Source organism: Myotis yumanensis, unplaced genomic scaffold (genome assembly GCF_028538775.1).
Source record: "Myotis yumanensis isolate MYYU_CA2020_CCGP unplaced genomic scaffold, mMyoYum1.0.hap1 SCAF_1, whole genome shotgun sequence".
NCBI classification, from domain to species: domain Eukaryota; kingdom Metazoa; phylum Chordata; class Mammalia; order Chiroptera; family Vespertilionidae; genus Myotis; species Myotis yumanensis.
The window spans coordinates 236,829,416-236,856,438 of record NW_027223752.1 but is presented as its reverse complement, the minus strand read 5'-3'; the positions used below and the strand labels follow the sequence as shown (position 1 = coordinate 236,856,438).

At 54.4% G+C, this 27,023-nt stretch overlaps 1 protein-coding gene across 2 annotated transcripts in view; it reads right to left on the bottom strand.

Moving 5' to 3' along the window:
• STK32B (serine/threonine kinase 32B) overlaps positions 1-27,023 on the bottom strand; it is a 117,294-nt gene that overhangs the window by 66,517 nt on the left and 23,754 nt on the right. Inside the window, exons 1-3 of one of the 2 annotated variants that reach the window (XM_070399559.1) lie at positions 16,547-16,593; positions 7,007-7,372; positions 1,852-2,003 (exon numbers count right to left, since the gene is read on the bottom strand). In XM_070399559.1, coding sequence (XP_070255660.1) covers positions 1,852-2,003; positions 7,007-7,024 — 170 coding nt within the window. In that variant the 5' untranslated portion in view covers positions 7,025-7,372; positions 16,547-16,593. Of the gene's footprint in view, positions 1-1,851; positions 2,004-7,006; positions 7,373-16,546; positions 16,603-27,023 lie in introns of those variants that run through there. The other variant, XM_070399549.1, reaches the window with a different exon arrangement.

Here is a 27,023-nt window from a genome sequence, read left to right as displayed (position 1 = left end):
TGGTACTAAAACCTCAGGCCTCATCTTGCAGAGTCAGCGGTGCTCCTGCCCCTGCTAAGAGAGGATGAGTCAGCAAGTCGTCCAGCCAGAGGCTGGCCTCAAGGACACATGCTCACGACAGCAGCCCCAAGGGGGTCCCTGGTGCCTCGGTCACCTCACACCCGGGACCGTGCCGGCCCTTGCTGTGGATTGCCTCCTTTGGTCCTTACAGCATCCCTGCGACGGAGTTACCCTTTAGTCAACCTTTCTGACACCTGGAGACCCCATCCCCAGACGCAGTCACATTGGGGGTTAGGGCTTCAACATAGGAATGGGGGAGGGGACACCAATTAGCGCATAGCAGCCTCTCGGCCTGCAGGGGGCAGAGCTGGGATTAGAAGCATGGAGATCAGACCCCTAGCCAAGTGCTGAAACGCCTCCATCCCGCTCCCCTCCTCTCCAGGGCTCCCACTGACCCTCGAACCCCAGCACGGGGTCCAATTGTTTCCTTCCCTTCCTCCTTCGTCCTGGTTGTCATAAGCCTGAGAGTACAAAACAGCTCTGCTTCAGGACGAGTGAAAAATTGCTCTGAGAACTCAACTTGGGCCGTCACAGGCTTGGGAGCACCCATCACTCATCCTTTAGAGACAAAGAAAGTTGTCACAAGACAAGCCATGCCTGGCCTTCGCCTGCGCCCGCTACAGAGCAAGTCAGCGAAATCGACGAAGCAGAAGGGCTGCGTCAGGCTTTCCAAGGCTGCCATGAATCACCTCCTCGCAGCCAGCGAGATGCAGAACTCCATCCCATTATTCCAGAGCCGACAGGCAATTCCTCACTGCACTCCCCTCCCGCCGGGGAGTGGGTGGAAGGGGAAGGGAGGCAGCCAGCACAAGCCCAGCTCAGGGACTGGGTCAGCGCTGCCCGCTCACGTGCGGAACCCTGTCAGACTCCCAGAAGCAGAGGGCCAAGGCTCAGCCCTTGCTCTTGAAGGCTCCTGGCCCGTGGCCCTCGGGAGCTGGACAGAAGGCACACCCAGGCCTGGGTTAGAGGGAGCCAGGGAGCCAGGGGAGGCGGAATGTCGGGAAGAGGGGGTGTCACCTGCACAGGCACCGAGGCAGGGGGGCATTTCTTGGAAGCAAATTTAAAGCAGAGATAATAACTGGAGGGGATGGAAAGAAGGTTCCAGAACCTGGGTCCCGGCTGGCCTGTGGGCTGGACTTGGAATTTGGAATTCAGGGCGTCCACACAGGGCAGCCATCCCGAGTCCTTCTCACCAGCTTTGAAAAGTTCAAGTCCCCAGAAGACTGGGTTTGACACTCATCGCATTCATGTGTCCTCAGATAGACAAAAACCTCTAGGTCCATTCTCACCTCAGAGGCATCAGGTAAGAAAACAGAATTAACATTTAAATTGAGCGCACGCTTACAGACTTCGGGAATGCAGTTTACAAACTGTTCATCGGGAAATGTGCTCTGCAAGACATTGGAACCAGAAAGGCTCACTCCTTCCTCTTTACAGAGCCGCGGGGGCATCCGGCTCCGTCAGGGCTTTCAGGGCACACTCACCACAGGCTGACCAGGAAGGGGGTTTTGGGGTGCGGGGCACTCACCACAGGCTGACCAGGAAGGGGGTTTGGGGGTGTAGGGCACTCACCACAGGCTGATCAGGAAGGGGGTTTTGGGGTGTAGGGCACTCACCACAGGCTGACCAGGAAGGGGGTTTGGGGGTGTAGGGCACTCACCACAGGCTGACCAGGAAGGGGGTTTTGGGGTGCAGGGCACTCACCACAGGTTGACCAGGAAGGGGGTTTTGGGGTGCGGGGCACTCACCACAGGCTGACCAGGAAGGGGTTTCGGGGTGCAGGGCACTCACCACAGGTTGACCAGGAAGGGGTGCTCCAGGTCCTGCATGATCTGCAGCTCCCGGAACACGTTGCGCACCTCGTCCCGCTCCACGCACTTCTGCTTGTTCATGTACTTCATGGCGTACATCCGCTTCGTGTCCCGCTTCTGCACGATGCACACCTGGCGACAGCCGGAGAGGACAGTCAGGCCCGGGAACGCCAGCGGCCCTCCTGCAGGTCTGCCCCAGGGCTCGGGGTTCGAGTCTGTCCTGCTGGCGGAGCGGCAGCTGCAAAGTGGAGGGGCTGTGCCGGATTCACCCGCTAATCGGTTAAGCTCAGGCTCGGCCAGGGTGAGTGCAGGGAGGGCACTGTGCCTGCACCCGGAGGCATCCCGGGCCTCCCCCCCCAGGCACCCCTCCCACCCACCAGGCCTGCTTCCTTTGCTGAGGACCCTCTGCCAGCAATGCCGGAGGGTTAAGGCCAAAGGAGCGACCCCTGACCTGAGCTGGAAGTGGGCACCTACACCCCAGGCCGCTTGCCCATGGGGTGGGATCAGCCTGGGTTCCTGGAGACAGAGAGTTTGCCCACGGGAGTCACTGGCCCGATGGCGCCCCTCGCTGGCAGGCCTCCCGCCTGCCCCTCCCTGACTCCTGGGGCCCCGCAGCCACCTTCCCTCTCCCTCCGCTCCGGTGCCCTGTGCTCAGTCCTGGCCCCGAGCCTGCTCCTGGGAACACCCTAACTCAGGCTCACGCCACTGGGGAGCAAAGATGTGGCAGCAGCAGTCCCAGCAGCAGCAGTCCCAGCATCGCCCCTGGACGGAGCCCCTCCTGCAGGCCAGACGCTGACAAACTGTCCCCCACCACTCAGTCCCCCCAAGGTCCTCACGGATAAAGCCAGTATCTTCCCTGGAGCTCGAGGAGGCGCAGCCCCAGGGACCAATGCTCTTGCCAGAGTTCAACCAGCTGCTAAATAGCAGGGCCGCGTGCCAACCCTAGGTCTGACTTTGGAGAGACTCCTTTACTGGGGGCAGCGGGGGCGGGGGCCCAGGGGGGGGCCGGGCAGGGAGGATGGACATCAGGTCAGAGGACCCTCGCTGAAGGAATTAATGCAGGGGTGGGGGTAGGGGGGGCATGAGAGGATGGCAAGCTGCAAATGGCAAAGAAGAGGCGCCCTGCATATAACACAGGAGGGCTCAGAGCCCAGGACATGCGGCCGGGAGTGAGGGGCGCGGAGCATCAGCCGGGCCAACACGGCGTGTGCACCGTCCCATCCTCCCGACAACCGCGAGGCCCCGTGTGCGTGCCCGCGGCTGCCACAGCGCGTACCACCGACTGGCGTGGGAAACAACGCACTGTCTCGGGGTCTGGAACCAGAAGCCCCACATCCAGGGGTCGCAGGGCTGCACCCTCCGAAGGCTCAGGGAGGGTCCTGGCGCCCCTCCCACCTCCTGGGGGTGCCCTGTGTCCTTGGGGGTCCTGGGCTCACAGCTGCGGCCCATCACTCTCTGCGGCCACCCGCAACTGGCCTCTCCCCCGTGTGTCTGTGTCCAGATGCCACCTTCTCATCCGGGCACCAGCCATACTGGATGGACTTCGGCCCCCCTAAACCAGGGTGGCCCCACCTTAACTAACTGCATCCGAAAGCCCCTCTTTCCAAGTGAGCCCCTTTCCACGATTCCAGGAGCTCTGCACTCTGGGGACACGGCCTCACTTGGCAGACAAAGGAAGAGGCGGGGGGAGGGGGCGGTGAATGAGGGGGAGGGGGGTTAGAGCTTTCTCAAGTCTCAGGACTCAACCCACAGGCTCCTAACCCTAACCCTCTTCCACCAGGGCTGCTTCCTCCTTGAGATCAGGGCCCGGGACAGAACGCCTGGTAAAATCACGGGCCTGGAGGCGGGGCCAAGGAGCTGGGTTTGCTCTGAGCGCTGGGTTGCTGTTCGTTGGGATATTGGACCCCTTTCGGCTCTACGGGGTTGTGGGTCTGTTGGGGCCAATATGGGACAAGGGGGAGGCCTGAATTCTACTCCAGCTCCGGCTCTGCCTCTGAGCCTCCTGTCAGCCTCCCTCTGCACTGAGTTGGCAAAACCCACCCTGGCCGCTGGGTGGCACTAAAAGAGATTAGTGCACTGGTTCTCAACCTTGGCTGCACATTAGAATCACCTGGGAATCTTTTTAAAATCCTGATTTCTGGGCCTCATCCTCCGGAAATTCTGTTTCTTTGTTATGGGGTGAGGCCACAACATTAGTAATAAAGAAACAGAATTTCCAGAGGATGAGGCCCAGAAATCAGGATTTTAAAAAGATTCCCAGGTGATTCTAATGTGCAGCCAAGGTTGAGAACCACTGGACTAGTGGGACCCAGGAAGCCACTGCCCTGCAGTATTAGGGGGACAGTAATGTCACGTGAATCTTAATGCCTTAGTGAGCACAGTTCACGAAACCTCCAGGCGGCGTGTTTCCAGGCAGTAAAACTCATGGCACAACGGCCCGTGCAGCTTCCTTTTTCAGTGACCTTGAACCTGGAAAACGCCAGGAGGCCAAGGTGTGCTGCACAAAAGCAGAGGGGTGCCTGGCTTTGTGGGGGGTCCCAGCAGAGCCTTCTGGAGCCCTGGGCACCGAGACCCACGACTGCAGGCAGACGCGCGGTGGGCTGGTGGTTCCGCTCATTGGCACGTCTCCCTCCCTCATCCTCATTCGTCTCCGTGGAAGAGATGGGCAGTAGACCGGGCGCTGCTGGGCTGGGAGCCTGCGGTCCAGCCCTAGGCAGCTGGGCTGTGACGAGGCCAGGTCCTGGCCCCTGACCCTCATCAGCGATGACGGTGGCTCTCACCGCCCAGGGATGGGCAGGAAGAGGGTGACACGCACAGCAGCTCAGAGACAGGCATGGGATTAGATGAGACACTTCAAAATTAAATTAGAATTCCAAGTTCAGAGTCGAGCTAATGAATTGGAATAGGCTTGAAAGTCTGACTTCAGGACGAGATGAAACGGGCAGTTGGTTGCCCTGGCTGGTTTGGCTCAGTAGATAGAGCGTCATGCCGTGAACTGAAGGGTCCTGGGTTCAGTTCCAGTCAAGGGCACGTACCTCGGGTGCAGGCTGGGTCCCCGCCCCTGTCAGAGCTCGTGCAGGAGGCAAGCGATCTCTCTCTCTCTCTCTCTCTCTCTCACCCCTCCTTTCCATTCTCTCTAAAAAGCAATGGGGGGAAAAACAATCCCCTGGTGAGGATTTTAAAAGTAAAAAGGATGTGCCCAGATCTGACCCTGCAGCCTGGGAATGGGACCCTCAGCATATTCTGTTCCCTCTGCTTAAACACCCTTCCTGCAGGCGTCACCTCCTCCTGACCTGAAAGCCCCTCTGGCCCAGCCCTCAGGCCTGAGCTGGAAACCAAGGGGAATCCTAGGTCGGCCGGCCCAGTGTGGCCTCCGCAGGTGGGCGTCCTTCCTGTTTGTACTCAGTGGGGGGGGGGGGGGGGGGGCTCTCAGTCCCCGGGAACCACGTGACGGCGGGAACCTGTGGAACCTGCAGCCTTTCAGCCTCAGGAGCTGGGGCGGGTGCTGCAGAGGGACCCTGCCCCGGCCCCAGGGGCACACGTTACGGTGGAAGAGCTGGTCCCACGTGGCACCTCCGCTCTGTAGCGGGGCAGCCCCCAAGAGCTCGCAGCTAATGAGGCGGAGAAAGAGCAATCTGGCCACAGCCACTCAGGCTGCTGCAAGGCAAACACCCAATTAACACTCCTCATTAGTCTAATTCAATCAGGGACCGATGTCATTATTACCATTCACTGGGACAAACAATTAATGCTGGCCGGTGTGGGTTTCGGCCATGGGACCTGAGACTGGCAGGTGGCAAGCACACCTCACACAGGAACCCGGGGAGCGGGTCCCACGTCAGCGGAGAATAAGGGGGACAAGAATCTACACCCGCGGCCTCTGGCCTCTGGGCGTACTTCACGCTCAGAGCGCGGACGGTGTCGCCACACCCCCGGCTGCGCAGGGCCCGCAGCCCTGTCCTTTTCCAAAGCTTCCTGTGGTGTCCGCGGTGCAGACCAGCCGGGAATCACTGGGCTGGAATCCTCAGGACAGTCTTTGGCCGGCTGCACCTTCGGTGACCTTGACGGCCAGGATTCTAACCCCTACTTTCAGCTCAGGCAAGCCAGCTCTGAGGACCCCAGAACCAGAGGCCGGAGTGGAGCTGGGACCCAGACCTCTCCTGACTCAGCTGACCTTCCGGCCCTGCCCCCCACCACTGCTGGCATGTGCCTAGCAAATGCTGTTCAGTGAATAAAAGCGTGAGTGTGACATTCAAGGGCACTAATGTTTGCAGGACCAAGATTCTGAGAAAACCACAGATTTGGGGAGGGGGGGAATCAGGATTAAATACCATTACTAAGGGGTCCATTGTTCAAATGTCCTTAGCCGACAGGAAGGCTGTCTGCAGACAAAGACTGCTAACCGCCCAGCGCATCCTCCCCTCCCCCCTCTAACAGGACAACAATTTTCTTCACGGAGGCAAAGTGCGCCATTAATACAGGCAACCAGAAGTAACCACAGCTCTGCCAATGGAAGAGATGAGTCTGCTAGAGGCTTTCTGGATAGAAAGAAGCCAATAGCCACTTCTCTCCCCTCCACTACTTTCTTCTCTTTCCTGCCTGAACACAGACGTAATGTCTGGAGCTGCAGCAGCCCCTATGCCCACGAGGCCAGGGCATCTCCGAGGTGCTGAACCTGTTGCCGGGGAGCCACCTACCTTCCGACTTCCTGTTATGTGAGAAAAATAAACAAACCCCTCTTCGTTTAAGCCACGATAAGGCAGGTTTTCTGTTTCCCACGGCTGGCCACGTGCCCATCTGATACACAAGTACTGGGCACCACAGTCCCCTGAAATGCTCAAGCTGCTGGGTACTTGATTCTAAACTGTCCTGTCAGCTTATAAAAAGGGACAGCGCCCCGGGGAGGTTCCCTCAGGGTGTGTCCAGCTCCTCTCGGAGCCACACTGACCCTTCGTCTCTCTGAGTTCCAGCCGGCGCTGGGCCAGGCTCCCTGGTGTTCACCCGAGGCGGCACCGTAACATCTCGGAGAGGAGACAAGGTGAGTGAGGGCAGGTGACAGACGGCCTTAAATGACATTTAAATGACTGAACTGCATTTCCCACAACCCATAAGCTAAAGCCCTCATGTGTGGTTACCTTAGAACGTGACTGCATTTGAAGAGAGGGTCTTCAAATAGATAATTAAGTTAAAACAGGGTCATGAAGGTGTGTCCTGATCCAATAGGACTGGAGTCCGTATAAAAAAGGGGAAATTTGGAGGTGGACACACGTAGAGAAAAGATGATGTGAAGACGCAGGGAGAAGACGGCTGTCCGCACCCCGAGGAGAGAGGTTCTGAGGACGTGTGATGGCCGACCTCGGCCTCTGGAACCGAGACAATGGAGAACTCCTGCCGGTTACGCCCAGTCTGAGGGGTTCGTCATGGCAGTGATAGCAAACTCATGCAGTTGGTGTTTGTCCTGACGGCTCTGGGGAGCTGCTGAAGGGTTTTAAAAGGGGACCCTAGGGATACAATTGTGAACGAGTAAATAAAATAAAGACTAAACAAACAGCACGGAACATCTGAGCTTGGTGGTGGAAGGGAGTTCTTTCTGATGGCAGATGGAAGAGCGGTGACTGTGTGTTTTATAAATAAACTAGAGGCCCGGTGCACAAAAATTTGTGCACTCGGGGGGGAAGGGGTCCCTCAGCCCGACCTGTGCCCTCTCACAGTCTGGGACCCCTCGGGGGATGACCACCTGCCGGCTTAAGCCTGCTCCCCAGGGGATTGGGCCTAAGCTGGCAATCAGACATCCCTCTGGCAGCCCGGCAGCCCTCGGGGGATGTCCACTTACCAGTGGGGAGCAGACCTAAGCTGCAGTTGGACATCCTTAGCACTGCTGAGGAGGCCGGAGAGGCTCCCACCACCACCACCGCTGTACTGGCAGCCATCAGCCTGGCTTGTGGCTGAGCAGAGCTCCCCCATGTGGGAGCGCACTGACCACCAGAGGGCAGCTCCTGCATTGAGCGTCTGCCCCCTGGTGGTCAGTGTGTGTCATAGTGACCAGTCATTCCCAGTCTTTCTGCTGTTAGGGTCAGTTTGCATATTACTCTTTTACTATATAGGATAGAGGCCTGGTGCACGGGTGGGGGCTGGCTGGTTTGCCCTGAATGGTGTCCCGGATCAGGGTGGGGGTCCCGCTTGGGTGCCTGGCCAGCCTGGGTGAGGGGCTGATGGCTGTTTGCAGCTGGTCACACCCCCTTCAGGGTGGGGGTCCCCACTGGGGTGCCTGGCCAGTCTGGGTGAGGGGCTGAGGGCCGTTTTCAGGCTGGCCGTCGACTGAAGCTCCCAGCCTCTCCTTTTTTTCTTTATCCTGGGATTTATTTACCTTCTATAATTGAAACTTTGTGGAGCTGAGAGCTGGCTCTTGCTCGCTCCAGCTCTGAGGCCACGGCCTGCTGAAAGCAGGTATCTGGGGTTTGTTTAGCTTCTATAATTGAAACTTTGTTGCTTTCGGAGCTCAGAGCCGGGCCTCGGCAGGCAGGGAACCTTGGCTTCCTCCATCACTGGAGCAAGCAAGCCTCCTGCTCACTTCAGCTGCATGGCTGCCGGCCACCATCTTTGTTGGTGGTTAATTTGCATATCACCCTGATTAGCCAATGGGAAGCGTAGTGAAGGTATGGTCAATTACCCTTTTTGTCTTTTATTAGATAGGATGAAGGCCACTGCTCACACACACACTGATCCCCTCTGGAGTCATAGAGGAACGCACGGTGTCGGGAAACACCAAGGAAGTCTGGGGCCAGGGGCCAGGGGCCAGAGCCAGCCTGGTGCTCTTGACGCCCTCAGGGATGGAATGTGTCACTGGGGTGAAGCGAGGTTGGAACGCTCCCTGCAGTGGGAAGGCCTGAGAAGGCTCACCCAGCGGAGGGGATGGGACTCATTATGGGAAGATGACGGGAAACGCACTTAAGCCATGAAGGCTGTCAAATCGGTCAGTGAGGGGTCGGCCGCTCTGGCCAAGGCTATGGCCGAAAGCCATTCAGGAGTGAGCCTGCACTCCCGGTGATATTTAGCTCTTAATAAAGCGAACCCGGAGCCAGCAAATTCCTCCAAAGGACGCCTCAGGCCAACACAACCTCATTAGTAGCAAACGAGCAAATATCTCATTACAAGGAAATGGACCCCACCCTTTGGGAAAGACGTCTGCGCGAACAGTCAAGGCTTCCAGTGTAAGCATCGTGTTTCAGAATTCTAAAAGTGGTTCCTGCGTAAAGTAACAGCTCGCTTTTCAGGCTCCGAGAAGCAAGGCCACTTGCCAGAGACCCCAGTTTGAGCCAGCATTCCAACTCAGCGGTGTCAGGCTCGAGCTGAGGCTCTCTGACCGGCATGCCATTGGCTGATTAGCTCGTCACTTTCCCGAAGAGCAACCGTGTACTCTGAGTCCCTGCTTAGCAGAAGGGACCGCACACGCTTCCACTGCCCCTGCCGCAGGGCCTTTGCGTCTGCTGTTGCGTTCGTCTATGGCAGTGGTTGGCAAACTGCGGCTCGAGAGCCACGTGCGGCTCTTTGGCCCCATGAGTGTGGCTCTTCCACAAAATACCACGTGCGGGCACGCACATACAGTGCGATTGAAACTTCGTGGCCCATGCGCAGAAGTCGGTATTTTGTGGAAGAGCCACACTCAAGGGGCCAAAGAGCTGCATGTGGCTCACGAGCTGCAGTTTGCCGACCACTGGTCTATGGTGTTCTTCCCCCCAGATCTTCACATGATCAAAGAAAGCAGCCCTGCCCTCCCTGGCCAATGCACTGTAGTATACTCTCCCACAGAGCAACGATTGTTGCTGAAACACTGTCTGCATGTCCGCCTGTCCCCCTACAGGACTGACAGCTCTGTAGCATCATGAGACTTGTCCAGCTGTTGGTCACACACAACCGCCTAGAACAGTGCTGAGCAGCGGCCATAAACGAGTACCGTCCACCTCAAAATCCTGCTGGGCATTTTCTGAGTGCTACCATTACCACGAAGGCCAGCAACTTAAAAGATCAAAACGATTCCAAAAGACTATTTTTAAGGGGGGGAAATACCCAAGTAAATGTTTCTGAACATTCCTGCCCGGCCGGCATGGCTCATTGATTGAGCATCGACCTATGAACCGGGAGGTCACGGTTCCATTCCTGGTCAGGGCACCTGCCCGGATTGCAGGCTCGATCCCCAGTCGGGGCATGCAGGAGGCGGCCAATCAGTGATTCTCTCTCATCACTGGTGTTTCTATCTCTCTCTCCCTCTCCCTTCTTCTCTGAAATCAATAAAAATATACATTAAAAAATGTTTCTGAACATTCAAACTGATAAACGCATATGTAAAATCGAATCCCTGCTTAATTCTGCAGTGGGTTTGTTGCAGTCTGGGCCCTAAATTGGTTAGTCTGCTATTAATCAACTATTTCTTTCACCCCATAAATTGACATGCAGATGTGGACGTCTGGAATGTGGAACGAGACGACATAATATGCTCGAGTTCAGAAATGATCACCACGCCTAGACAGGCCGCGTGGCCCGGCAGTACCGTGCGTGCAACCCCTGCCCAGCTGCGCGGGCCGTCCTTTGAGGGGCGTGAAGGACTCTTATCCTACTACTCGGCACCACTTTCTGCTGCTGCGTGTGCACACTGCCTCCGGCGAGTCCATGACTTTTAATTAACTCACCGTCAGTTGGGCTCCCACCCTCCGGCTCTTGAAGCGGAGGGTCCGCTGCCAATCCAAAAAGGGCGGCTTTGAAGCAAACTTCTCAGAACGCTCTCCCCAAGGTCTCCTCCTCCCTCCCTGGCAGGGCGTGAGGCCCGGTTCCTCCAAGTTCACTCAGAGCGCACTTCGCCCCGGACTCTCTCCGCTGGCCCAGCACCAGGGGTCAGGAGAGAGTGCCAGGGGTGGACTGGGAGGGCTGGAGGGGGCGCAGCACCTGCAAAGGCCCTGAGTCAGCAATCGGTCCGGCATGCTGGAGAGACAGGAAGAAGGGCTGGAGAGGACCGAGCAGGAAGACGAGGGCCAGGGGGGGTGTCTGAGAAGCAGACATCAGCCAGACGCAGGGCCTCCCGGGCTGGCAGAAGAGACGCGTTTATCTGAAGCAGCGAGCATGCCGTCTACTCTGTGCTTGATGCCATCAGCGGCTGCTGCGCAGACAGGGCCGTCTCCTCTTTCTCTCTCCCTCCTCATGCACTAGGCAGCGTTTACCGAGCCTTTACCACGCGCTGAGCACGGAGCCAGGTGCCGATGGGACGGGCGGACGATAAGGACCAGCCCCGATCTCTCGGGAGTCTGGCAGTCTGATGGCGGAGGCAGACACTGCTCAGCCACGTGTGCTGTGAAGGCTGGCGAGGCAGAGCCAAGAGAACCAGGCTGTTCCTCGACATGGCCCTCCAGGTGGGCCCCCCTCGAACCTTTCCAGGGCCCACTGGCCAGTGCCACGCAACCTGATTTCAAGACTTGTTATGGCCGAAACCGGTTTGGCTCAGTGAATAGAGCGTCGGCCTGCGGACTGAAAGGTCCCAGGTTCGATTCCGATCAAGGACATGTACCTGGGTTGCGGGCACATCCCCAGTAGGAGATGTGCAGGAGGCAGCTGATCGATGTTTCTCTCTCATCGATGTTTCTGGCTCTCTGTCTCTCTCCCTTCCTCTCTGTAAAAAATCAATTAAAAAAAAAAAAAGACTTGTTATGAACCCACAACCATTCAGACAGTCTGGTGCCCAGATAGGAGGTAAGGTGAACAGAACAGGATCCAGAAGATCGCCCACTGTACAAGGCATCTGACCTTTTATATGGACACCGGAGCGACCCACGAAGCAAAGGGCTTTTTCTCAAGAAATGGGTATCCAGATACCAAACACATGAACCTCAACCCTTACCTCACATCATACAGAAATGTAATGCAAAGTGAGCGATAGAGCTAAACCTACCAGCTCATCCATAAAACTTTCACGAAGCGAACACAGGAAAAGAGCGTGGTGACTTGAGTATGTTTTCTTGAGCCAAGTTTTCTTCTACGAGACACACAAAGCCATAGCCTGGAAGCAGAAACCTGATAAACTAACCTCATCCAAATGGAAAACATCTGTGCATGGAATATACACTAAGAAAAATGAACAGGAGAACCACCGCTTCGTAGAGAATCGTCTCATATCTGACAAAGGACGGGTACCCAGACATGTAGCCCACGCTCAATAACTATAAGTCAGCCCGGCCAGCATGGCTCAGTGGTTGAGCATCGACCTATGAACCAGGAGGTCAGGGTTCGATTCCCGGTCAGGGCACATGCACAAGTTGAGGACTCAAGCCCCAGTGTGGGGCGTGCAGGAGGCAGCCAATCCATGATTCTCTCTCATCATTGATGTTTCTATCTCTCTCCCTCTCCCTTCCTCTCTGAAATCAATAAAAATATATTGTTAAAATAAAAATAATTATAAATCACCCAATTTTTAATGGCAAAAAGTTATGAATAAAAACTTCACAAATAAATATATATGACTGGTTATGAAGCACATGAAAAAAAAATGTTCATCCCCACCCTGGTGGGTTTAACTCAGTGAATAGAGGAACCTGTGGACTGAAGGGTCCCAGGTTCAATTCCGGTCAAGGGCACATGTGTGGGTTGTGGGCTCGATCCCCAGTGGGTGGCATGCAGGAGGCAGCCGATCAGTGATTCTCTCTCCTCGTTGATGTTTCTCTCTCTCTCTCCCTCTCCCTTTCTCTCTGAAATCAATAAAAATATATATTTTTAAAAATTCCATCCCCATTACTCATCAGGGAAATGCTAGTGGAAACCATATGGAAATACAACTAAACACTCAGAATACCGAACGTGAAAAAGACTGGTAGCACCATGTGTTGGCACGGATGTGCAGCAAATGGAGCCCTTGGTAGGAGCAGAAAACAGCACCACCACGTTGAAAAGCCTTTTGGCAGTTTTGCAAAAAACTAAACAAACGCCTACTCTATCGCCAGCAATTCCAGTCCCAGATAGCATCCCCAGAGAAACGGAATCATGTTCACAAAAAGCCTGCAGGTTTTCCGAGCAACGTTCCCCAGACAGGCAAACCTAGACACAGCCCTGGAGTCCATCATGATGAAAATGGATTAACAGACCGTGATGTGTTCAGAGAATGGATGACTATTCGTCAGCAAAAAGAAAAAATGCTGATACACAGCAAGATGGACGAATCTCAAAAAGCATCACGCTGCACAAACATTATGCAACATGCAAGTCATCCTGAAGCCTTCCTTACATGAGGAGCACGGACTGCAGGGTCCTATTTTCATCACGTTCTAGAACAGGCGCATCTAATTGATCGAGGGGGGAAGGGTGGGGGGGACAGGTGAGCTCTGGCTGGAATGGGCCAACGGGGGATGAAGGTAATATTCTATATCCTAGAATATACTCATGTTACACAGGTGTCTGCAGTTCTCAAAACTCAACAAATGCAAACCTAAGATTTGTGCATTTCACTGCGTGTGCGTTGACAGCAAAAGAAAAACTACAGACAAATCTCTGCTGAAATAATTGGGCTAAGTGTGCAGATATTTGCAATTTACTGTAAAATGCATAAAAGGTCAGATGGATGGATGAATAGAACTGGTATTTCATAGAATACGTCTGGGTCAATGTTCACTGCAGGATGTAGAGGGTGGATATGGGTGTTGGCTATAAAACCCCTTCAACTTTGCTGGATGTTGGCAAATTATCACACCGAAGTGTTAGAAAATATTCAGTCACCACCGAGGCAACACGCCCTCCACAGAAAGGGCGCTCTGTGAAGTCTGCCTTTGGCGTCCTCCAAACTCACCCCTGCGCACCCACACCTCCCGGGCTCTCCTCCCTCGTCTTCCCAGACTGGACGGTACCTGTGTGTCTGTCCGCCTCCTGCCTGCGTCTGAGAGAGGCACAGAGCAGGTACCACGTCTGGTTCACCGTTACAATCTCAGAGCCTGGAACAGGACGCAGGGCAACATGGTCCTCTGTGTGGTGGGTGGGGGGGTGGATGGATGGAGGGATGGGAAAGGGAATAGATGGATGAACGAGGGAAGGGATGAAGAAACCAACCTAAGCCGGTGTTGGGTCTGATCAAATAATTGAATCGAAACCCCCTCCTCTGGGATCCGACCTCCAGGCCACTTCATAATGGGAACTCCACTGGCTTAGACCACACTCCACTGGCTTAGACCATTCTCTCTCCCCTCCGGAGTTTCCCGGAATCTGGAACTGCAGAGAATTCTCCGCCCAGAAAAAGCCGCCTCGAGTCCTTTAAAAGCCACTCACTCCCCGTCTGTGGGGGCTGGTGCCATTTGGGGGCTCAGCCCATCCGGGTATCCAGATGACCTAATAAATTCATCATCCCTTACCACTTGGGCCTCGTGCGTTCCTCCTTCGGCGACCCTAACCGCTGGCTAGCTTTATATCAGTTCTCCACAAACCACCAATCACAGGACAAGACACGGAATCAGAGCGAAGCCTACGTCAAGGCTCCTGTGAAACTCAGGGCTGTGTGGTTTTCCAGGAGAACAAGTGCCACGCAGACCACGAGCCCTGCCAAGCCTTGCCCCACGGTTTATCCACAGGGACATGGCGCACACGGCGAGATGCTCTGGGAACTTAAAGGGACACCACGGCCCGGCCTGTCCCAATGCCAGGCTTCTGTCCAAACCGAGGCCCCTCCGTGCAAGAACCATACGGGCTACTACTCCTACCTCCTTCCAAAAAGCACACGTAGTTCACGTCTGCCCTTCCCCCCTCGCTGCCGCCTCAGAGGGCAGGTGCCTAAGCAGAGAGGGACTCCGTGCCGCCTGGGCCGGGGTTTGGTTCCGTGCTGGGAGCGCCACTGTGTGATTTCATTTATTTACTGACCACAACGGCCGATGCGGAAAACACGGACACGCCCCTTTCCGTGCCCTGCACGCTCCGAAGCCCTTGCCGACCGACCGACTTCCCAGCAGTGGCAACCGCCCCGGGGAAGCCCTTGTTTGCCGGAGGGCACGGTGTAAGGATGCGATGCTCCTGTGGACACAGATCGCCCTTGAACTCCCCTCTAACCCAGAGCCAACCCCCAGGGTGAGAGGAGGTGGAGATTCAGATGGACAATCAGCTTCAGATAAATGAATAAACGTGGTCGACATGCACAACAAAAGCCTTAAGAAAGAAAGAAAGCCCGGCCGGCGTGGCTCCGTGGTTGAGCATCAACCTATGAACTAGGAGGTCACGATTCGATTCAATTCCTGGTCAAGGCACATGCCCGGGTTGCGGCTCAATCCTTAGTGTGGGGCGCACAGGAGGCAGCCGATCAATGATTCTCTCTTATCACTAATGTTTCTATCCCTCTCTCCCTTCTTCTCTCTAAAATCAATAAAAAATTTTTTAAAAATATATTTCTTTATTGATTTCAGAGAGGAAGGGAGAAGGAGAGAGAGATAGAAACATCAATGATGAGAGAGAATCATTGATTGGCTGCCTCCTGCATGCCCCCTACTGGGGATCGAGCCAGCAACCCAGGCATGTGCCCTTGGCCAGAATCGAACGTGGGACCCTTCGGTCCGCAGGCCGACGCTCTAGCCACTGAGCCAAGCCGGCTAGGGCAAATCTTTTTTTTTTTTTTAAAGAAAGCAAGCAAGTCTGCAGGATGCTACAACACGGATGCATCTTGAGGACGTCACCCTAAGTGAGATGAGCCGGTCACAGAAAGACAAACACTGCAGGATTACAGGTCAGTGAGGTGTGCAAAACAGTCAGGCTCAGAGAACCAAAGAGGGGAACTGCATTTGCCAGGGCCTGAGCGAGGGAGGGAGACATGGGAAGTCACTACCGAAGGGGCGTAAGGGTGGCGCCCGGACAAAAACTCCAAGAAGGCAGGAGGCACGCTACTTCTGCTCGTCTCTGTGACCTTAGTCCAGCGAGACGAACAGTCTCAGACGTCTGCTGTCCACCCCGCACCCAGTCAGCACAGCACACGGCACGCTGGCAATTTCATCGGGAGGGGAGAGCCCACGCGAAGTATTCTTTCCAAATAATTTTTTTAATAACATGTGTGTGTTGCCAGTTCAGCTCAATGGATAGAGCGACGGCCTGCGGACTAAAGGGTCCTGGGTTCGATTCCTGTCAACAGCACGTACCTCGGTTGCAGGCTCCTCCCAGGCCTGGGCCCTGGTCTGGGCGTGTGCAGGAGGCAACCAATCGATGTGTTTCTCTCACATCAATGTTTCTCTCTGTGTTTCCCTCTCTCTTCCATGCTCCCCAAAAATCAATGGAAAAGTATCCTCGGGTGAGGATTAACAAAAAAAATAAAATAAAATAAAACGCCTGTGGGCAGGAAGGAGCCGATGTGGGCCATCTCGTACGGCTGTGGGATTTTTCCACTCTCCTTATTTAGACCCAGAGAGAGCAGCAGCATCAGGGATCTTGAAATAATTACCACTGTGATTCACCTAACCCGGGCGCCGCGGGGAAGTTAATTTTCAGGATGAAATTACAGCGGGTCCAAAGGAAACCATTCCGACTTCCTTTCACATTTCGAACGAGGCAAGCCCAAATCTTTCCATCCAGCAGGGCCCAGCGACCCACAGAAAGCCAGGCGTACACGCACGAGCCCAATGGATGGGAGGGACTTGGGCACTTTGCAGATGAAATTCTGTAAGAACCATCCTTCTTACCTTTCCAAAACTCCCTTTGCCAATGGCCCGCAGGATCTGAAAATGGTCAAAGTTGACTGCAAAAGAAAAAGGGGGAGAGAAAAAGAACAAGTCAGACTGGCCAAACCTCGGATTCATTCTCGAACGTTCTTACCTACATACCTGACCATGTGCTCCAACGGCTTCTCGTTCCCACTGCATGACCTTCGCCACGGCAGCACCCACCAGAATGGATACTTCTCGGCATATCCCGTCCTGCCCCCGACGCATCCATTCGGCCGCGAGCGCCTCTCCAGTGGGTGTGGAGGGGAAGGGATGGCAGAGAACTTGACACTCGCATTACCGAGTTCTTCTATGTCAGTGGTTCCCAAACTTATTTGGCCTACCGCCCCCTTTCCAGAAAAAATATTACTCAGCCCCCGGAAATTAATTTTTTTTAAATTTTAATAGCAGTTATTCATCGCCCCCAAATGCACCTGTGGCCATCACCACCTCCCTGGATCGCTGCAGCGCCCACCGGGGGGCGGTAGCGCCCACTTTGGGAATCACTGTTCTATGTGCTGCTATGCCCTTTGCCAGGGGGCCTTTACCCACCTCGTCCACCTGGCACTCAGCATCAGCCTCGCTAGTCCTGCCTCCTGCCTAGAAGCTCTGAACCCCCAACTGCCATGACCACGTCCTGGCCCCCTCCTACGTGATGCCAGCCTCAGGCCTGGCCGTGGGGCCACTGGAAGGTGAGGACGTTGTGCCCACACTCTCCTCCTGGCATGACCCTGTCTGGTGCCCCCTACACGCACGTTTCCTGAGGGGGCCCCCTTCTCGCTCCATCCAGCGCCTTGCTCAGTCTGGCTCCTAGCCGTGTCCCTACAGCGCAGCCACACGTGGCCACGCCCCTAAACCCCACAGACACCTGTCTTCCTTCCCCTTGGCCTCGCGCTCCTTTCTGAAGGACCTGCCCGGCGTCCATGGCAGGGCACCCTCTCACTTCCCACTCCTTTTGCACCCACAGCCTCCTCCTCCCAACCCCCACCCACCGGAGCCCATCCAGCCCGCACCCTAAACCTTCCTCTTCTCACAGGCACAGCGGCTCCCACCCCCACCGACGGCCATGGCTCTCGGAGGCTTCTCTGGTCCCCAGGCTGTGCCCACGGATCCCTGCCCACCTCACAGCACCTCCTGGTGGCTTCCAGCCACCCCACCCTCCACAGGCCCAGAGCAGGGCCCAGGAGGCATGGTTCAACGTTCATCTGACCTCACAGGCTCCAAGCCCAGAGCTCCCCCGTGACCCCTCTCTCCCGACCCCACAACCAATCCTTCCGCAGGTGGGTCCACTGCTCCTGTATAATCACTATGACAGGCACCCAAAACTGACAGAGTACAGAACGTCAGCTGTCACGGAAAAATACAATAAACAGATAGATAATCCGTCTCGTCCCCGGGACCCATCTAGGGAGGGGACTTCCTCCCTCGCCAGGTGAGACACTTACGCGAAGGCCAAAGACTCCCAGGCACGCAGGGGTGAGGTGGCCACTCCCCGGGGAGAGCCTGCACACGGGAGCCGAGTGTATGTATTGACCCCAACTGAAGGCTAGCAGTGGTGATACTGCCGTCATTCACTAGTTATTCATAGCAGGACAGGAACAAGGGGAAGGCCAGGCGTCACAGGCATGCTCCCTGCCACACCCTGGGGGAGGGCACCACACAGGGAAGACACTGCCTATCAATCACTCCTGGGGACAGAGATGATGGGCCAGAATGGGCGTGGCCCCTTGAGTGTGGCTCTTCCACCAAATACCACGTGCGGGAGCGCACGTACAGTGCAATTGAAACTTCGTGGCCCATGTGCAGAAGTCGGTATTTTGTGGGAGAGCCACACTCAAGGGGCCAAAGAGCCGCATGTGGCTCGCAAGCCGCAGTTTGCCGACCACTGCCCTGAACAAAGACGCTCACTCTCCTACGCTCTTGGCTTCCCGTGGCTCAGGTGGCTCCTGGCTCTCGCTGGGCTCCCTGGCATTGTCCTACGTGGCCACGGCCACGCCGACCCCACACACGATGGACACTGGGCTGGAACGAGCTGATGCCGGACTGGACCCGGCTCCACGGAAACGCTGGACACTGGCCTGGCTTCCAGCTCCACTGCAACCCCTACACTTCTTCTCTGACCGACTGGGGAGATGGGGCTGGGAAAGCCAGGGTGCGATTCCATGCAAATAAAGCTTTCTACCCTGTCTCACCCTCCCGTGGGGGCTCCGCAAATGCTCATTCCAGCAGCACCCCGAGAACCCCACTCCCACCTGCAACGGGGGGAGACGAGACATGTTTTTCTCTGGTAACAGCTGCTCCCCGGCATCCTGCTCACGGGCCTGGCCCGGCCTTGCACACAGCCTCCCCCACAGTTCAGGGGTCCCCACGCCCACATCCACGGCCAAAGTTCAGCTGGAGGTGCCCTCCGGCGCCGGGCAGGGTCCGCTCGGGCTGGCCCGGGCCACGGCGGGACCCCCGCTCCGCACGGACCTCCTGTGTGTCCCCAGCACAGAGCAGGCAGCCGGTGGGTGCCGAGCGGGGCCACAACCCCTCCTTTCAGCCTCGTCACAAACTGCTCTGTTTTCAGGGTGATGCTTGTGTTTCATAAAAACCCAAAGGGCCTTTTCTCACTCTGCCCACTCATCCGCAGAAACAGCGACCCTCTGGCACTCGGGAAATCACAGGCCCAGTGCAGACAGGGGACACTGTGGCGATGACCCCAGCACGGCAGCCGATGTGGATGCTGGGAAAGGTGGCATCCGTGGGAAGGAGGGCGTCGAACACGTGTCTGAGCGGGAGCGTGTGTGACCCTAACATTCCTCAGCTGCACGTGTCTGAGAAGGCGTGGACTCTTCAGTCCACAGGCCAATGCTCTATCCAGTGAGTCAAACCCACCAGGGTGGGGATGAACATTTTTCTTCATGTGCTTCATAACCAGTCATATATGTTTATTTGTAAAGTTTTTATTCATAACTTTTTGCCATTAAGATGAGGTCAAACTGCGGTGGGCCCTCATCTCATGACTGGGGATAGTATTCTACCTGGTACCCCCAGACAAGCACCTGGCCCAGAGGAGAGGTTCAGGAAAGGATGGCTGACGCAGGGATGAATGAAGGAGCATCTGTGTGATCACACCTGTGCACCTGCATGATCACACCTGTGTATACACCTGTATGACCACACCTGTGTGTGTACCTATATGATCACACTTATGCACCTGTATGATCACACCTGTGTGTGCACCTGCATGATCACACCTGTGTGTGCATCTGTATCATACCTGTGTGTGCTCCTGTATGATCACACCTATGCACATATATGATCACACCTGTGTGCACCTGTATGATCACACCTATGCACATATATGATCACACCTGTGTGTGCACCTGTATGACGACACTGGTGCACCTGCATGATCACACCTGTGTGTACGCCTGTATGATCACACCTGTGCACCTGCATGATCACACCTGTGTGTGCACCTGTATGATCACACCCATGCACCTGTATGATCATACTTGTGTGTGCTCCTGTGTGATCACACCTGTGTGTGCACCTGTATCTGTCCACGTTGTAGAAACAATGAGGTATTTTGGAAGTAGAACGGGCTCTTCCTCTGGGAGAGAGAAGTCAGCCTGGAACGGAGACACCAGCCCCTCTTGGGTCTGAGCCTCTGGCTGGCAGACAGCACTGACACCACTGGTGCTGGGACTGCATGTTGGGGACTTCCCAGCCCCCGAGCAGCTCCTCACAGTAAGTCTACCCAGCATCCATCCACTCACCCATCCCTCCTGGCGGCCCCGCGCCTCTGTGCTCCTGACTAACACCTCCTCCCCGCTGACCGGGTGCCCGCCCGCCTCCCTCGCTCTTCCACCTGCGGCACACGGGGCAGGCGCCCGCATCTCTCCACAGGGGCTGTCCCTTTGCCCAGACTCCGCTCTGCCCCCACATCAGGTGGGACATGCCCGGAACTGAAACTTCCCCGGGCAGCCCTCACCGTGACGGATGGGCATGGGAGGGCCACTATCCCAAGTCCCTCGACCACAGAGTGAGTGACTCTGAGGCGCCTGCCACACGCTCCCCAAAGTCCGCAGGTGCCCATGCAGTAACTTGCTCGCTAACACCCGCTCCCCACCCCTGCGCCCCCCCCCCCCCCCCCCCCGGCCTCCCCTTCCCTGTCTCGCCGCCCCGCCCTGCCGGGGAGCCTGGGGTCACCTCCTACCCAAACGACTTGCACGTGGGCCTGGTCTCGGGGTCTGCTGCTAGGGAGACCCAAACTGAGACAACCCCTCACGGAGGCCCGTGCACACTCCTCACTGTCGCAGGACCCTGTACGCATCCTTCCCGGCTGGTGGCACCTCCTCTCACTTTCATGTCTGCTCGTTGGCTCCGTGCCCGCCTGTAACAAGGGCACTTGCCGTCTTTGTTTCCCCTGTGCCTCCGTGAAGAAGTTGTTCCATGAATGTTTAATTCATTCCTGACAGGGAAATGCGTGAATGAAGGCCTAGCCCTGGGCACGTGTCTTCTTGCCTGGCCTCAGCCGCCCCCCGCTCCCCCCCCCCCCCCCCCCCGCCCCTTAGGAAAAGGAGGCACCTGCACGGCTGCGGCTGCCTCTGGCCCGCACAGTCCGTCCGTGGCTCTGTCACGGACAAGGCTCTGGATACCACCGTGGCTTCAACCTGTGACAATGTGACACGGGCGCCCGGAGAGTGTGGCCATTAGGAAGGACGGAGGGAAAGAGGTCTTTGCCACTAATGACAGGGCGCAGCCTTGTGCGGCGAGAACATTGGGAGCGTTTGCATATAAATTGCCTTTTACAGTTTCCATCCTTCAAAACTAATGAGTGTTTCCGACTTAAACAGAACGATTCTCTCCTAATTACTGTTTTAGCCGCCCTGCCGGTTTTTCCTTATGATTTGTACTTGGGATTCTGGGAGGTAGAACGATGAGCCGGCTTCCTGGAGCCAATGACCCCCTTCGATCTTGAAGAAGAAGAAGAACAAAGTCCCAGGAGTCCAGGTGCCAGATCCGAAGCTACAAAGTCGGGGAATTCAGGCCGCAGATCGTCCACCCTGGGACTGAGGACAGGGACAGGGGCCAGGCTCACAGATACGCGGTCGGTGCCTTTGAGACGGGGTGACCCGCAGTCAGTGCTATTGCAAAGGATGGGTATGAGTCCATTGTTGCAGAATGGACCCCAACACTGGCCACGCCTCCCTGTATCCATGACACGGGGCAGTCCCCGCCCACAAGGAGCGTGGGGTTGACCACTGGCCTTGCTCTGGCCACAGGGATGACAGCAAACGTGACATATGCAGAGGCTGAAAGTGCTTTCACACTGTGACATGCTCCCTCGTCTCTCTCAGATCCCCACCTGCATGGGAACCAGCCCCAGCCGCCCTCCCCCAACATGCCAAGCCCTGTGGAAGGGGGTGCCGCCACCTCAGGAGCTGGTGGCCCTGAGCGAGCCCCACCCCATTTGCCGATGTGTCCAATTGTGACCAAAATAAGTGGAAGCTGTTTTGAGTGACTGAGCTCTGCGTGGTTTTTGTTACGCAGCGATAGCAAACGGCTACCACAGTCTTCAACAAACAGCAGTGAGTCAACTGGAAATAAATAATGTCCCCCTCCCCCACCCCATCTAGCCCATCAAATCCAGAGGGTTGGACCATCAACAATGAAAGGTAAGAATGTAAATCTCTAAAGGTTACCCACGAGAAAAACCTTTGCAACTCATTAGACGCCAAGAATTTTAAGACAAGAAACAAAATACGCCTCACCATTAAAAAGCACAAGCTCGTTATGTTGGCTACATTCAAGTAACAAAACACATCAAACATCTAGAAATCAGTAAGAAGGGAGACACCCCAACTTGAGAAATAACTGGCAAAGGACTTCATGAAAGGAGCACCAACTAGTCACTATGCACATGAAAATGTGCTTGGTTGGCCCGGCCGGTGTGGCTCAGTGGGTAGAGCGTTGGCCTGTGGACTGAAGGGTCCCAGGTTCAATTCCAGTCAAGGGCACATGCCTGGGTTGCAGGCTCGATCCCCAGTAGGGGGCATACAGGAAGTAGCCAATCAGTGATTCTCTCTCATCACTGATATTCTATCTCTTCCTTCCTCTCTGAAATCAATTCCATATATATATATTTTTTTTTTTTTAAACGTGCTTGATTTCATCACACATCAGAAAGCTACAAATTGACATCACAATGGAATGTCCCCACATAACCCACCAGAATGGCTAAAACAATAAGGAATTATAACGAATACTAACTGTGGGCAAAGATGTGGAACAACTGGAATTCGCATATGCTGCTAGTGGGAGTTTCAATTAATTAAAAAATCACTTTGCAAAACCATCTGACAGGGCCCATCAGGGCTGAGCACGCCCGTGTGGCCTTGCCGTTCACTCCAGGGTCCACATCCGAAATGTGCAGGGACAGCGAGAACCGCGTGCAGGACACACACGGGGCTGCCCCGGCCTCAACCTGGAAACAACCCGATTCCCACCAACAGCATCATGGAGAGGCCCCGGTATACGCCTGCCCTGGAGCCCAGAGCACCAACCGGAAGAAAGCATCCGCAAGTACCTGAGATAGCACAGGTGATCCGCAGAGCAATGTCGAATGAAAAAGTCCCCACAAAAGACACAGCCCAGGGTGGCCTGTATGAGAGCCGGGCCAGGAAAAGACCAGCCGCAGGTGAGGCAGGCCGGGCAGTGGTGCCCCTGGGAGCAGGTGCGTGGAAGGAGCACAGGGGCTTCCAGGGCTGCGTGATGTGTTTGCTGATGGGAGCAGAGCTCACACAGGTGTGCACACCTATGACAACTACCTGGGACAGGTCATACGATTGGAGCAATAACCTGTTCATATGTGATGCTTCAATAATAACTTAGATTAAAATATAAGACCGAAACGTATCACAATGCGTGGCATTTACAAAAACCAAGTTCAAAATCAGCTTCAGCCCTGACTGGTTTGGCTCAGTGGATAGAGCATCGGCCTGCGGACTGAGGGGTCCCAGGTTCGATTCCGGTCATGGGCATGTACCTTGGTTGTGGGCACATCCCCAGTGGTGGGTGTGCAGGAGGCAGCGGATTAATGTTTGTCTCTCATCGATGTTTCTAACTCTCTATCCCGCTCCCTTCCTCTCTGCAAACAATCAATAAAATATATATATTTAAAAAAATCAGCTTCAAAAAAAGGAGACAAGAAGAAACGAAACCCAGTATATCACACTGGAATGCTAAGGAACCAGCTCTTCTGGAACCGGATGAATACAGGAAAGAATGAAGCATTTGTCCTGCTACTCTCTAGTAAGTGTCATTCCAGGGTAACCACAAAGCAAAGGGGATGAGGTAGCGCTCATTCACTTATTAAACACAGAATAATCGACGGTTAAAATTTACCACTGGCAATTCCTCAGTTAACGACCGATTCCGGCAATGGCCATGGATGGATGGTAAACTACTAGGTAGGAGGCTGTGAGGGATTTTACAAGAAAGGGATCAGTCTGTCACTTCCTATCCCACCGATCAATCTTCGCATCACCAGCGAAACATCGAAATCGGCGACGCTGCACAGCTCCTGCAGTAAAGAGGGCATGCCCCCAAGTATTACACTGAAATCTAGCCCACGCTTTACATTTGAAGATCGACAGGACACACAAGGAGTACATTTAATGACACCATAAGGAAGCAATAATAAAATCCGGTACATGAAACATTTTCCAGAAAAACCTGCCTCCTTCTCCAGTAAATAGCATGAAAAAGCAATGGAGAGAGAAACCACTACAGGTTGAAGAGGTGAAGGAAATGAAGGCACAGAATGGATGGAGCTTCCTTTGGGTCCTGTTTTCATAAACAGTCAATAAAAGGCATTTTGGGGCAATGGAGGAAATTTAAATACGGACCCAATAATATTAAGTAACTACTGCTAACTTCACTCTCTCTTATACCGTATGCAAAACTCCATCCCACGAAGGTTGCAGATCTGAGCATGCGTGGTTAAACCCCAGGTTTTCTAGAGGGAACTGGGAATACAGAAAACTTCCTTAACGTGGTCCTAGTTAACAACCGAAAACTTTAAACATGCATCATGCTTAATGTTAAACCCTCAGAAACATTTCCACTGAAGCCAGGAGGAAGAGAAGGACCCCATCTATTACTGATGCTATTCAACGATTCAATCTATTGGGGGGAAATGGGCCGTATCCTTTGCCAATGGGATATCTCCACGATCTCAGAGTAGGCAAAAACCCTTAAGCACCAACCATAAAAGACTAATAAATTAAATTTAAGAATATCTGTTCATCAGGATTCACCATTAAGAGAGTAAAAATGCACACTACAGATCAGAAGATCTTTCTATCACAAAGCCAAGACCTCCATGGTCAAGCATATATTCTCAGTAGGCAGAGAACAGTCAATAGAAAGACAAAAGCAATAGAGGAATCGGCAGAGAATTGAAAGGCACTGCATAAAAGGACATCTGAATGAAAATAATCACATGAAAAGGTATTCAACAGTATTGGTGATGGGAAATGTAAATTAAGACAGCAATTAAGGGGCATGACACACCTCCCAGAACAGCTAAAATAAGAATGACAATGACAATTGTCAGGGAGGACACGAAGCAAGGAGACCCACCTTAATGTGGGCAGGAATGTCAATTGGGGCAATTGGGAAATCGAGCAGAGGGGTAGCCTATGACTTCAAAATGTTCCCCTAGGACATATACCCCCAAAATCAATGCTATTCTGTGAACAATGGGCATCCGGAACAGAAGAGAGAAACATAACGTACCATGTGCACACCATAGAACGTAGCAAAAATAAAAATAAAATAAAGCTACAGAAAACAACATGGATGAAACTACAAACAACGTTGAGAAAGGGAAGGTGGAGGCAAAATAACAAATATTCCTTGATTCTATTTATGGAAGGTTTGAGACAGGCCACACCAATCTATGGTGTTAGAATTCATGACAAGGATTCCTCTGAGGAGAGACAGGGCAGGAGCATGAAGGGGTGTAGGGTTACTGCTAACGTTCTGGTCTTTGATTGGCTGCTGACCACATGGGCACGCCCACTTTCTGAAAAAACGTACCCACCTTTACACTTAGGCCTTGGGCACTTTCACATCTGCGATATTTCAATGAAAAAGTTAAAATTAGGACCCATTCGTAATGCTTCATAAAACTCCTAGCAAACTGAGAATATAGTAAACTTCCTTAACCCAGTAATATATATATATATATATATATACACATATACATATACATATATAGAGAGAGAGAGAGAGAGAGAGAGAGAGAGAGAGAGAGGGAGAGAGCGCACGTGCGCCAGGGGCCGTCACATCTGAAGCAACTGAATGGATGATCAAACAGGCTGAGTGGGGCTATAAGGCTGGCAGGGGGTTAATGAGAAACAACCAAACAACTGAGCAGCAGGCTGTGTGGGGCAACCAGACTGGCAGGGGGGGCAGTTAGGGTCAATCAGGCAGGCAGGCAGGTGAGCGGTTAGGAGCCAGCGGTCCTGGATTGTGAGAGGGATGTCCCGGATTGGAGAGGGTGCAGACTGGGCTGAGGGGACCCCCCCTGCGTGTACGAATTTCGTGCACCGGGCCTCTAGTCCATATATATAAAAGCCTAAGTGACTGACCGAACGACTGAACGACCAGTTGACCGGTCACTATGACGCGCACTGACCACCAGGGGGCAGACGCTCAATGCAAGAGCTGCCCCCTGGTGGTCAGTGTGCTCCCACAGCCAACCTCTGCAGCTGGCCAACCTCCCACGGCCCCTCCCCCTGGCCAGTCGGGCCCCCATCGGCCCCGATCACTGGCCACCCCGAGGAACTCCCACCCGTGCATGAATTTGTGCACAGAGCCTCTAGTAGTTAATAATCAAAAACCTACAACAAACATCATTCTTAATCTTAAAACTTTAGAAGCATTTCCACTGAAGTTAGGAATAAGAGAAGGATGCCTTCTATTACTGGTGATATACATTCATTCAATCCATTGTGGGGGAGGGGAGGGAATGAGCCAAAGATATGTGTGGCCAATACCCTTTCCCATTCTGGAAACCTCAACAAATAATAAATATTACAAAAGAGGTTCAACCTCACTAGGACCAGGAAATGCAATTCTAAAAACTCATATGGCAAAAATTTTAAGTCTGATAGTACCAAGTGTTGACCACAGGTGGGCAAGCAGGAACTGCCAAAAATCGCCGGTGGATATGCAAATGTTACCCTTCTGGGGACCAACCTGTCAATCAACACCTCACCAATTCCAAGGCCGCACACACACCCTGTGGCCCAGCAACGCCACCATTTCTCAGTGTGTGTTCCATGGCCAGTGCCCCCAGACACGCCCAGGTGTGTGCACAAGAAAACCCAAACTGGAGTGCGCCCATCTGCCGTCAGTAAGGGAGTGAGTCAGTGAATCGTGGCAATCACAGGGAACA